Consider the following 12,646-nt stretch of genomic DNA (forward strand, 5'->3'; position numbering starts at 1 on the left):
GGAGTTTTCTCACCTTGCTCCAAAGAGCCCCAGGATTTTGTGAGTGCACCTTAACAGCCATCACAGGGAAGAAGAGAAATAAAAAAGCTGCTTTAGTTTCTTCTTTTTCTTTGGGTACACTTGCATTACCAAATGTCCTTTTGTTTGAGGAAAGAAACAACAACAACAACAATAACAAAAATGTTTTAAAGTCAAAGGTTTGGAAAAAAAAATCACTCAGTTAAATGTTTTCTTAAGTCTGTGGTTCTCTCTTGCCAGCACTTGTAAGAGGATTCCAGAGAGAGGTCAAGCAGCAGGTATCCTGCTTTTCCTTCCAGTGAAGGCCTCACCATAACCATGACCCTTGCATATTTCCTATCAAATAGTACGAATCCTTCCTGTAGTGGTTCTGAGTTTAGAAATACAAAGCTCAGGTACCTAGTCTACCCCTCAGTGACTACTGAGGCTACTTTAGGCTACTTATTGTCTGAAACTGACCAGTAGCCCAACTTGCAGAAGACCCCTGACTCTGTCATGTGGTCCCCATAGTCCGCTAGAACCAAGTGCTAGGATTACTCTGGCTACAATACTTTTCTGACTTGGAATGTGATTCTCTTCTGGTGAATGTCTAATTGACAATAACTTCAATCATTTTTATATACCTGCCAGTATTGGATGCACATGATTTTGATTCCCAACCTCTTAACCCTCCTCTCTGTCAGACTGATGAACTCTCTATTTGTGTCATCAACAAAGAGAAAAGAAACGATATCCTCTCCTGTTCCTTGGAGATCAGTCTTTGCCAGATTTCCATAGTCAGTGATGTGGGAACACAATCCTAGTCTGGTATATTGTTTGCCTTTAAAGACTTGAGTGGTTTGTGGCAGGAATCACTCAAGGACTTACATGTCCTACATTTTAGCTACTTTGCTATTTATTTTATTTGACCAAAAAAAAAAAAGTGGGGGGACACTCTGAGTGGTAATTGTGAAGTAGAGAAAGTGGAGAAGGTTTCTGTCTGTTTTCAGGATGCTTCTAAGAAGTCTATTTTCCTTACTTCCCAGACAATTATGAGAAAATTGTTTTGGAAAGAGTCAGCCCAAATAGCAACAGTTATTTCAGAATTTGTATTAGCATGCATAAGCTTAATTCTTCCAATCCTGGCCTGCTGGTGTATCAGTAAAAGCAACTTGTTGTCATATGCAAGGCTAGAGAAGGAAGGGGAGGCCCCATTTTATTAGCTCAAGTGTAGCCACTTAGGCGATGAGCTGATGAAAGAAATGTTTCCTAAGCACATTGGATTCTTTGGTCCAAATAGTTTTTGCTCAGTATTTGGCCCAGGTGTGTATGTAGGCCTCTTGATAAACAGAGAAAGCAAACAAATGTGACCTTTGTAAGGCCGGCATTTTCTTTATGAAGCCAAAAGGTGCACACATACACAAATATTAGCCCACTCTTATTTTTGTCCTAGAAAACTTTTCTCTGGCTGACAGCATCTCTGCGTTTGCTCTTTGGCGTCATTGCTGCCCATCCTGGTTCCCTGCAGGCCTTGCCATCTGTTTCACCGGTAAAGGGGCCCATGTCATCAGGGTCCTACCATCAAGTAGGAAATGGAGCCTCTAATTGGCCTTTTCCATCTCTTTCCTTGCTCCTGTTTATTTGGAACCAGGTTCAATATCTCAGAGCAGGTGGCTTTACCTCAGCCAGTTACCTTGGAATTAGCAGTTACTGGAAGGTAAGAGATCTGCAGCCAAAGCTGGGAGCATCTGTTATTGCAGGGATCTTGGCCTTGGAGAGAGTCTAGGGACTTGGAAAAAGTCTAACTCATGAAGGTGATGCCCTCCCTGGGGTGCTCTCCATTTGCCTCCCACCTTCTTAAATGCTTCAGTTCTTTCAGGTTTAACCCTTTGATCTCTCTGAAGTTCAGTAAGGCCAACTAATGTGCATGTGGCTAGACCTACTGCCTGGCAGTTAAGTCAGCCTCCTTCCCTTCTCTGTTCCTGTGATTCTTGCCTGACAGTTTTGCAGAGTCACTTAAACCCTGACAGTTGTCCAATTCATACCTTAGTAACTCACTTGAAAAAAAAAAAAAAAAAATCAGCTCTTGGTCCTTTCGAGAGAGTGTCCTTTTCAAGTTTCTCTCTCTCTACCCATCCCCCATCCTGTCTCTGGGGAATTTTGAGGAGTTGCCAGGTATGATATTTTCTAATATGACACCATGCATAAGGACCCAGGTAAAGACATATGGCTATCAAAATGGGTTCCAGGTTTTCTTAACCAGCATACCCGTGTTAGGTGAGAAAAATGGGAGAGGGCAAAAAAACAAAATGAACAAAATACTCCCCAAGTGCCTGAGGTCTAATGACCTTGTTTCCTCTTTTTCCTTCTCCTTGTTTAATTCTTGATTTAATTTTTTTTTCTTTTATTTTACACTACCCTTTGGTGTTATGCATTTTGTATTTTACTTTATGTGTTTGTATTTATCTATTCCAGTATAAGCTGCTGCAAATAATTTTTCAAAATAAAAGTGGTCTTTATAAGAAACACCTCTCGGTATTCGTTAGAATTTCAGTTCTAGAAAGGGATTTAGTCATCACTCTTTAATTATTAAGCACTGTTTTAAGTACTTTCTGGGAGCAGTGTGGTGTAGCTGTTAACACAAGTATCCTGGCATCAGACTGCCAGAATTTATGCTCAGGGGGCCTTCATATAAATCACTAGGTGATTATCTTGGGCAAGGTGCATAATATTTTTGAGTCTCAAGTTCCTCTCCCACAGTAATGTTATAGAGACTAAATACGTTTATATGTAAACACTTGTACTTATGTCTGACTCATCTTACAGCTTTATTGTTGTGTCTGACTTTATTACCCCAACAATGCCTGGCATAAAATAAACACTCTATAAATGTTAGCTACTACTCTTACTATTTACTTTAGTTTTTATAACAACTCTCTGATAGCTACAATCCCCACTTTACAGGTGAGGTAACTGAAGCCAAAGGAGGTTATTTAGTTTGCCCAAGGTCATACGTCGGGTGAGTGCGCAGAGCTAAGGTTTGTACCGGGTTCATCTGTCCATGAAAGCCTCACACATGTCCATTGAGTCAGCCATTGCCACTTCATTTTGGTAACAGAGTTAAATAGATATACTTGGACGGTTAGGAAAATTAAGCTTTCATCCATCAGTACATGTTCATTTCCGGATTTGTCTTTTCTCTTCATTTCTTGTAATTGCTCTTGGATAACGAACCTGGGCTATTAGATTGCACAAAATGTCTTGGCATAGATCTTACCATAAATCTTGCTTGTTGGAGAGATACTTTTAGGAGGTATGAGGCCTTAGGTGTATCCAGTAACAGCAAGTGTTTTACCTAAGAGGAATATGGAGATGTTCTTATGCATGCGGCCTAGTGCACATGGCAGAAAAAAAGTTACGTGAAGCAGTGTTTGTGCTTCTTCCAGATATTGCTAATAGATCTGACTTATCCAGTAAATGGACTCACATGTAAAATGGAGAAATGATGAGTTTCTCTCACTGAAGGCACTTAATTGCCAGTTATCAGAAATTTAACCTCACACTACCATCTCTGCCCATGGACGGTTGGATGTCCTGGCTCATTGGAGGAGTTGAGTGACTATCCTCTGACTGAATGAGTGAATGAATGTGTTCAAAGATGTGAAGAGAAACAACATGTACAAGAGAGCTTCTTACGGTTAAGAAGGCTCGGAGTACAGGTGGAAGAGAGAATGGTTGGCCCTAAGTCTGAGCAATAAGTGGAATTTGTCATTGTATCCTACTCCCAAATACCATGTGTCCTCCTGATGTCACCCTGTCCTTTCACTGATCAGGAGATTCCCTTCTGGACGTGCACAGGCAAATCCTGATTTTTCTGTTCAGTATTCAGTACATTTTTGCCTTTTCGCCCTCAGATTTCTGCTCTCTCCTGAAACAGTGATTTGGTCAGTTTACTCTACGAGGTGATTCTCATGAGAGGGCAAATCTGGTCTGACATGTCTTTTCCCATCCCTCTGATTCCAGTGGAGAAACCTGCTTTTTAGTGGAAAAACACTAAAATGAGTCAGAATTGGGTGGATGGATGTATAGGAACGCTTTTCTTTACTGGTTCGATTATTGCCTAATGGAAACCATCTCTCTCCTTTTTTGTTATTCACTCACTCAGGAGCATCTAGATGCATGAGATAGGTACTGAATGGATAAGAACAGTGAATGTCCTTTCAGCAGCCACATTATAGCCAGAATGAAGGGAAGAAGGCAGCCTTTAATACTTGATAGCCCTTAATCATATTTTAATGTGGGAACTTTTTAAATACTCCAGTAGGTGGTGAGTGATCTGCATAGATATATGGTGGTTCTTATTGAGTCTTTTGTTGTTGAGTTTTGGCTAAGGTAATAATTTGAATTTTTCTCTTTCAGCTGTCCCATTTCCTCCAAGTCACCGGCTTACGGCCAAAGAAGTGTTTGATAACGATGGGAAACCTCGTGTGGATATCTTAAAGGCACATCTCATGAAGGAGGGAAGGCTGGAAGAGAATGTTGCATTGAGAATAATAACAGAGGGGGCTTCAATTCTTCGACAGGAAAAGAATTTGCTGGATATTGATGCACCAGTCACAGGTAAGTCCTGAGGATGGAGACTGTCCTGTTGGACTCACCCTTTTTTGTTTTTAACATCAAATCAAAAGTCCTTCAGACCCCTCCTTCACCTTATTTGTTGCTGCCACATCTGTACCTTAGGAACTAAATGTTTTATACATACGTAACAACACTTTTATTGTCATGTATCACCTATATGACAGTGTCACTTTCTATCACTCTAAAAAGTGGCGTGCAGCTTAGAGTGATGAAACTATTCGGAAGTAATACTTTAACTAAAACGGGATGTTTTGTCAATAGAACACTGACTGTCACAAAGAACACAAGATACTCATTGGGAAAGATCAGGCCAAGCACACAAAGATTTCCCAAGTGGGTGATTAAGTGACTAAGTTAGAACCGTGGTTCTCAGAGTGTCATCCCAGACCAGCCTCACCGTCATCATCACCTGAAAATTGTTAAACGTTCTCAGGAGTTCTCATTGTGGCTCAGCGATGACGAACCTGACTAGTATCCATGAGGTTGTGGGTTCGATCCTTGGCCCCACTCAGTAGGTTAAGGATCTGGTGTTGCTGTGAGCGGTGGTGTAGGCTGGCAGCAACAGCTCTGATTTGACCCCTAGCCCAAGAACTTCCACATGCCAGAAGTGTGGCCCTAAAATATAAAAATTAAATAAATAAATAATTAAAAATTAACTGCACATTCTCAGCCCCCAACCAGAACTACTGAATCAGATTGTCTGTGGTGAAGCCCAACAGTCTGTTTTTGCAAGTCCTCTGGGTGATCCTGGCACACATTAAAGTTTGAGAACCACTGAATTTCAGGAAGACCCAATTTTTCTCCTTCCATTAGCATTTTGTGCCCAGAAAATATGTCTTCATTTTTTTGAGTGTTTTTTTTTCTGTTACTTCTTAAGGGTAGATAAGTATTTGGTGTAATTGGAACTACTATTAGACCATAAAAATTAAATCTCAAAAATTTGGTATGGTATAGGGGATCAAATAGTAGAGGCTTTTCATCCATCCTTGCTGAAATTTGCTTAACCTGCAGATATTTATTGATAGAGAGGCTAAAAAAAAAAACCAAAAAACATTTACTTTCTCCTAAATTGTTATCGTTCTGGCAAAGAGTAGAAATTTGGACATAGAATATTGTCCTTTTCAAAATAAAGGGGACGTTTAAAATATGTCATATGTACTGCTGATTGCTTCTTTCTCCCAAAACCTTCATATGCTTATAATATTATTGGCCTTCAAGTACATTTTTGAAGATGACTGTTAAGACCAAGGTAAGCTCTCTTGATATCTGAGTAAAACTTCCTTGATGAAAATGCCCTGGCGTTCCCATTGTGGCTCAGTGGTTAATGAATCCAACTAGGAACCATGAGGTTGCAGGTTCGATCCCTGGCCTCCCTCAGTGGGTTAAGGATCCTGCGTTGCCGTGAGCTGTGGTGTAGGTTGCAGACGCTGGTTGGATCCCGCATTCCTGTGGCTGTGGTGTAGGCCAGTGGCTACAGCTCCGATTCGCCCCCTAGCCTGGGAACCTCCATATTGCCAAGGGAGCAGCCCAAGAGATGGCAAAAAGACAAAAAAAAAAAAAAAAAAAAGAAGAAGAAGAAGAAAATGCCCTGAAAGATTCCTATTCCAAAGAAGATGACATTATTTACATTGTGGTTTAGGTTGGCAATGCCCTTTTTCTTATTTGTAATTCAGAAAAGCAATGAGCAAGGCAGCAGGAGAAATTGGCTGTAGTGGTGTTATCAGTCAGTGTTGGACCAGTGGTGAATAAATCAAGCTACGTACGCATCCTGTGTGTATCACTATGAACCCCTTTCCCGTGTATCAAAATGGAGTTGTGCATTATTATCTTTGACTTATAGACACTGCAGAAATATAAGAACAAAACAAAGGTGAATATGCTTTACTTTCTTAGATGCTAAAATGTGTAAAAAATTTTAATATCTAAATACTAGCTTGGAATCCATCAGCAAAGAAACTACTTTAAAAAATTGACAGTTGGGAGTTCCCGTCGTGGCGCAGTGGTTAACGAATCCATTAGGAACCATGAGGCTGCGGGTTCGATCCCTGGCCTTGCTCACTGGGTTAAGGATCCAGCGTTGCCATGAGCTGTGGCGTAGGTTGCAGATGAGGCTCGGATCCTGTGTTGCTGTGGCTGTGGCGTAGGCTGGCGGCTACAGCACCAATTCGACCCCTAGCCTGGGAACCTCCATATACTGCGGGAGCAGCCCTAGAAAAGGCAAAAAAAAAAAGACACCCCCCCCCTCCAAAAAAAAATTAACAGTAAATTCCACCTATGGATAAATGGTAAAGTAGTAGCTTTAAGTGGTATTTATATCCTTAAGCTTATTTGGTTTTGGTAAGAATGAATGGCTTGATATTTTATTATATCATAATATCGTGAGTCTGTTATGATATTTATTATTATATTTTCTCCATTTCACATGATAATGTGTGACTTTCAATGTTGAATTCATGTGAAATTCACTAATAAATCCTGAAAGCATTAATGGAGGTACTAATTATAATTAAAAGGAAATATGTAGAACAGACATCTAGGAAAATGTCTCAGATGCTGTCAGCTCTTCTCTTTGATGCGGCTCTTATCCTGAAAGGACACCTTGGGAGAATTCTGAAAGTGTCAGATTTGTGACATTTTGAATCTTTCTGGAGTCCATAGACTAATTACCCTTGTATTCAGTAGAAGTTGCACTTTGTTCTTTCTAGTGAGATTCCAGCTGACAGTTTGGCAAACTTCAGAATATAGATATGAAGAGACTTTAGAAATCATGGCTCAATTATGTATAACTTTCCCTGAGGGAGAAAAAATAAAGTCTTTTAGATAGTGACAGAAGGAGCTGTGGCGACATCACAGAGTGTGTAGTGAAACTTAACGCCAGTAGAAAGAGCCTTTCTCTACTGAGTGTTTGTTTCTTAATGAAAGCAGCATTTGGAGTTCCCATTGTGGCTCAGTGGTTAATGAATCTGAGTAGGAACCATGAAGTTGAGGGTTCGATCCCTGGCCTCGCTCAATGGGTTAATGATCCGGCGTTGCTGTGAGCTGTGGTGTAGGTTGCAGACTCGGCTCGGATCCCGTGTTTCTGTGGCCTTGGCATAGGCTGGCGGCTACAGCTCCGATGCAATCCCTAGCCTGGGAACCTCCTTATGCCTCAGGTGCAGCTCTAGAAAAGGCAAAAAGACAACAACAACAACAACAAAAAGGCAGCAACTTAAGGGAATCTCCAGGAGATTCCATTGCAAGGATCTCGTTCCCTCTTTTCTGGGAATAGAAAGATATGGAAGATAAATAGTGATGGGGATAGTTCATTTGAACATTTAGATAAAAAGGGAAAAAAATAACAACAACCCTTTTGCATATAATTCACCAGAAAACTAAATTCATGGCTTTGTATTCTGAGCTTTTTAAGCTGAAACATGGAGGACTGCAAAATAAAACCAGGGTACACTGACCGGAGAAAATTACCATCTCTTTGTATTTCAAGATACTTCTCACAATTTATTGGTAACATTTTATAGTGTATGATTGTGTTCTAAGATTTTATCTGGACAGCTGAACCATCAGGGTAAGATTTATTTTTACATGGAGAATGTTTGTTGGTTGGATCTCTGAATCATCAGTTCAGAGGAGAAGGAAGAAGCAGAAGGGTTGGGGAGAAGAGGAAAATAATAGAGCTACACATGAGAACCTGTGAAAAAAGACTAAGGGAAAGGATGCAGGAACTTTTAATGTAGGGAGAAAAAGCCTGAAGCTTGACCACATGGTGGTTTTCAAGTGGTATTAGACATATTCTCTCTCCTTCAGATTCCTAAAAACCCAAGGTGAATGGTCTTCGTAGAAACTGACCATGGCTTCTTGATGGAATTCAGCTTTAAGTGTAACAGATGTGTAAACTCACAAAACCAAACAAATGGTAAACATTTGCTAATGATGCACAAAAGCCACTCCCTTGCTTACCTACCTCTTTTCCTCTCTCCTACTTATTATTAATAAAAATGTTTTATTCAGAGTTCCCCTTGTGACTCAGTGGTATCGAACCCAACTAGCATCCATGAGGATGTGGGTTCAATCTCTGGCCTTACTCAGTGGGCTAAGGATCCAACATTGCTGTGAGCCGTGGTGTAGTTTGGCAGATGCAGCTCCGATTCAGCCCCTGGCCTGGGAACTTACATAAGTCACAGGTGTGGCCCTAAAAAGCAAAAAAAAAAAAAAAAAAAGTTTTGCTCTCAAATGTTTAGAGAAGAGTGGTGCTAACATCTGTGCCATGATGGGCTCCCATTTTAAGAAAAATCTAGAAATTAGTATCCCAGTTGTTTGAAATCTGGACATTATTTCATTCCTGTAGCATTTCTCTAATGTGTAAATTTTCAAAACTGCCCAATCTCCCTTCCTTCCTCCCCTTCAAGTGTTTTCAAAGCCAGAAAAGGCTTCTGTTCATTTAGGATTTTTTTTTTTTCTCTTAAAATTCTGTACTTTTGATTTTGGAGAAGCACCAGGAAGCTGCCTAGTTCCACCCTGGCTCCCCTCCATGTCCCTCTGGGGAAGGAAGCACTGTGTACCTTACCCTCCTGAAGCCTGGATTTAGATAAGCCCATAACCATCTCCTTGGGAGCAGAGCTGAGGCCTGGCTGTGGATGCCCAATCAAAACAAGGGAGATATGAGTCACCTTCTGCTCTTTTCTCTAAACCAACTTGCCTGATTAGAATGGTCACTGTCTCAGAGGTTTAATTTGAAGAATGTATTTCTGTATTGGAGGCATTTGGTGAAGGAAGATAGGTTTCCTTTTTTTGACCCCTTTTTGAAAATTGAGCTGACTTTATCTTTGTTTCCTTGCAGACGTACAGATGGGACATTAGAAAACATGGTCAACTATCTGTGTAGCCACTTGCTGTGGACTGATTGTCTGTGTCCCCCTAGTAACCATGCATTGAGGCTCTGATCGCCCCAGTGATGTTAGGAAGGTGGGGTCTTTGGGAAATCTTTAGATTTGGATGAGTTCTGAGAGTGGGCCCCTCATGATGCGGTTAGTGCCCTGATAGGAAGAGGAAGAGGTCAGCACCTCGATCTTGGACTTCCCAGCCTCCAGAGCCATGAGAAGTAAATGTTTGTTGTTGAAGCTCTCCAGTCTAAGGTATTTTGTAATAGCAGCCAAACTAGGCTACAACCTCTTTGGGAGTTCAACTTAACAAACATTTACCTGGTATAGATGGTATGGATGCTACACAGGTGAGCAAGACCTGGTCTTTGCCCTCCCAGGGCTCAGATTATAACCAGAAAACTGAAACAGATATTTGCTGAAAGATACATACATCAAACTATTGGTTAAATGAAAGGATGTGATGTAGATTTTTTTTCGAGTAAATGTAGACGTACCCAACTGGATAGAGCTAACTGAAAACTGAGAAGATTTCCAATCTTCTAAATGGCTAGGGTTTCCCTGACGGTGTCCACACTGATAATTATATCACATCTTTGAGGTAGAGAAACTGTTTTACAGCTTGCATCTTTCTGTTCTGAATATAGATTGAGAACGCTTTCGAAAAGTTAGGAACTCTGAACATTGAAACAGATGAGGCTTAGTCCTTGACTGGAATATTCAAGGTCTAACGGGGGAGTCAGATACATAAATAGACAGTTACTCTGAAATTCATTAAGAACTGTAATGAAGCTGCCTATAAACTAGTGTGGGAACTCAAAAAAAGGAATGCATGGAAGCCAAGGAAGTCGTGACAGATGACGTGATACTGAAGCGTGTGTGATAAGTGAAATTTTACTATGTGAAAAAGCCAGCAAAGGTTATTGGGCAGAGACAAGAGCACATCGAAGATGCTGATATTTTTTCGTAAAGTCGGAAGGCCTGGTCTTGGAGATTTGCTATATGAAGACAGGGTCTCTGAAGGGTGTGAGGGGTAGGGGTGGGGCTGAGACTGAGCTTGGATGGTCAGGGTCAGACATTAATCTCTTGTAAGCAGCACTTAAAACATTCAGTTCTGGAGTTCCTATTGTGGCTTAGCGGGTTATGAACCTGACTAGTATCCACGAAGATGCAGGTTCGATCCCTGGCCTCACTCAGCAGGTTAGGGATCTGGCATTGCTGTGAGCTGTAGTGTAGGCCAGCAGCTACAGCTCTGATTTGACCCCTAGCATGGGAACTTCCATATGCTACAGGTGTGGCCCTGAAAGGCAAAAAAACAAACAAAAAACCATTCAGTGACTGTTCTGTAGGCACTGGAGCAGGTCTGGAGCAGGGCAGTTAGCACAAAATCAAGTTTGTGGCTAGGATAGCATCCTGGATGACATGAGTAGACTGAGTTGGGAAGAACTCTTCGGAGGGGTTGAGCAGGAATGTTTCATTAGCCTTCAGGGTGCCACACGATAATTCTGGCAGGGTAAGGGCATTGGATCTGATTTTGATTACAGGACCTTTCAAAAACAAGAGTCGACAATGACCTTTAACTGTCTGATTACTTTGTACCTAATATCTATTAAAAAACTTCTTGAATATAGTAGGATGACTTAGGCAGGGATCCAGTTTACTCCATTTCTCCTTCAAGTTCTCATATTTTCCTGTTTTCCCTGTGACTTAGCCCAGAACATCTACCTCACTTATAAAGCAGAAGCAGAGCAGGAACTTGGGGCTTTGAAGGGAAGGATTTAGAACTCATTTTCTGCTCTCTGGGCTGAGGGGATAGGCTGGCATCAACTGCTAATCTCTCCAGTTTGTCTGTTTCCTGCAGTGGGGGATTTGTCCCTAGGGCAGCAAAGGATTCCCTCAGTGGCTGAGCTGCCATTTAGCATGTCAGGCAGTTGCCAGGAGAACCCTCTGGCTTTGTTCCTGGATGTGAGAGTGAGCCACTGGCCAAGTTTAAGGTCATGGCAGTTCTTCTCTTGCAGCAGCTGACGTCAATTAGGAGAATTCCCCTTGCCTTTCCCTGGGGAGAACTAAGTGGGGGTAAGAATCCAGTGTCTTTTGAGAACTAAAAGATCAGTGTTTTTTCTCCTCTCACTGTCATTTGTCACTATCAAAGCAATGGGGCCTTAGTTTATATGGGGATAAAATATTACTCCTGAGGCATTTTGCCCACTTGTGATTTCAGTGGCCAAATCTTTAGGGCCTGCCCTGCAGCCAGAGGCCTATTTTGGGTCCCAGCCCACTGCTGGCAAGTCAGCACATTTCAGTCCGGGCCTGTGGCAGCAGCACCTCAGTTTGATGTTTTTATTCCCCTGAACTTGGACCCTTGATTTAAAAAACGCCCCCCCCCCCCAAAGAGGATTATAAGAGGGTAAAAGGTCACTGCATGAGAGGCAGAGAGTCCTTTTCCCTGATCTGTTTTCCTCCCTGGTCTTACAAATGAGAAAAGGGAGTCTCAGAGTTCAAGTCAGTGTTTCTCAAACTTGAGCATGGATCACAATCGCCTGGAGGGCTTCCTAGAACACAGATTGCTGAGTCCCACCTCCAGAGTTTCTGGTTTAGGAGGTCTGGAGGAGGGCCTGAGAATTTGTGTATCGTGCAGGCTCCCAGATGCTGACGGGACCCTTGATCTGGGACTCCCCTGCCATCCCCCCCCACCCCCCCCCCCCCGCCCCCTGCCGTGGGCACCACTGGTTTAAGTAACTGGCCTGAAGTCTCATGGCTGCCAACCATGCTGTGAACAGACGCCCATCAACATGACTCCTGCTGAGCCCTTGCCTTATGTTACATGCACTCTCCTACCTCTGTATTAGGTTGAAAAAGTCAGGCATTTCGGTTCCTTTGACCAGAATTTGTTTTTGCTCATTACCGAGGAAGACATCCTAAACCTGCTGTTCAAGGTTCTCAAGAAAGAGAAGGATTAAATAAGTTATTTCGACTCTTAATTATAGTTTATTATATTTTAAAGAAAAATGTATTTCTGTTAACGCAAGGGGGCAAGACCAAACAATAGTGCTTAGTATAGTTGGGGCATAGAGTTTAGCTAACAGTTTTTCCCAGTGAAAAACCTTTGTGATGCTTTTCTTTCCAAGCTCTTTGAG

General features: G+C 41.8%; 1 protein-coding gene across 2 annotated transcripts in view; it reads left to right on the plus strand.

The window, feature by feature from the left end:
• PPP3CA (protein phosphatase 3 catalytic subunit alpha) overlaps window positions 1-12,646 on the plus strand; it is a 319,540-nt gene that overhangs the window by 151,747 nt on the left and 155,147 nt on the right. For both annotated transcript variants that reach the window (XM_047798212.1, XM_047798213.1), the window contains exon 2: window positions 4,417-4,617. In XM_047798212.1, the coding sequence (XP_047654168.1) occupies window positions 4,417-4,617 (201 nt within the window). The remainder of the gene's footprint in view (window positions 1-4,416; window positions 4,618-12,646) is intronic.

The sequence above is a fragment of the Phacochoerus africanus genome, chromosome 10, assembly GCF_016906955.1.
Source record: "Phacochoerus africanus isolate WHEZ1 chromosome 10, ROS_Pafr_v1, whole genome shotgun sequence".
Lineage (NCBI taxonomy): Eukaryota > Metazoa > Chordata > Mammalia > Artiodactyla > Suidae > Phacochoerus > Phacochoerus africanus.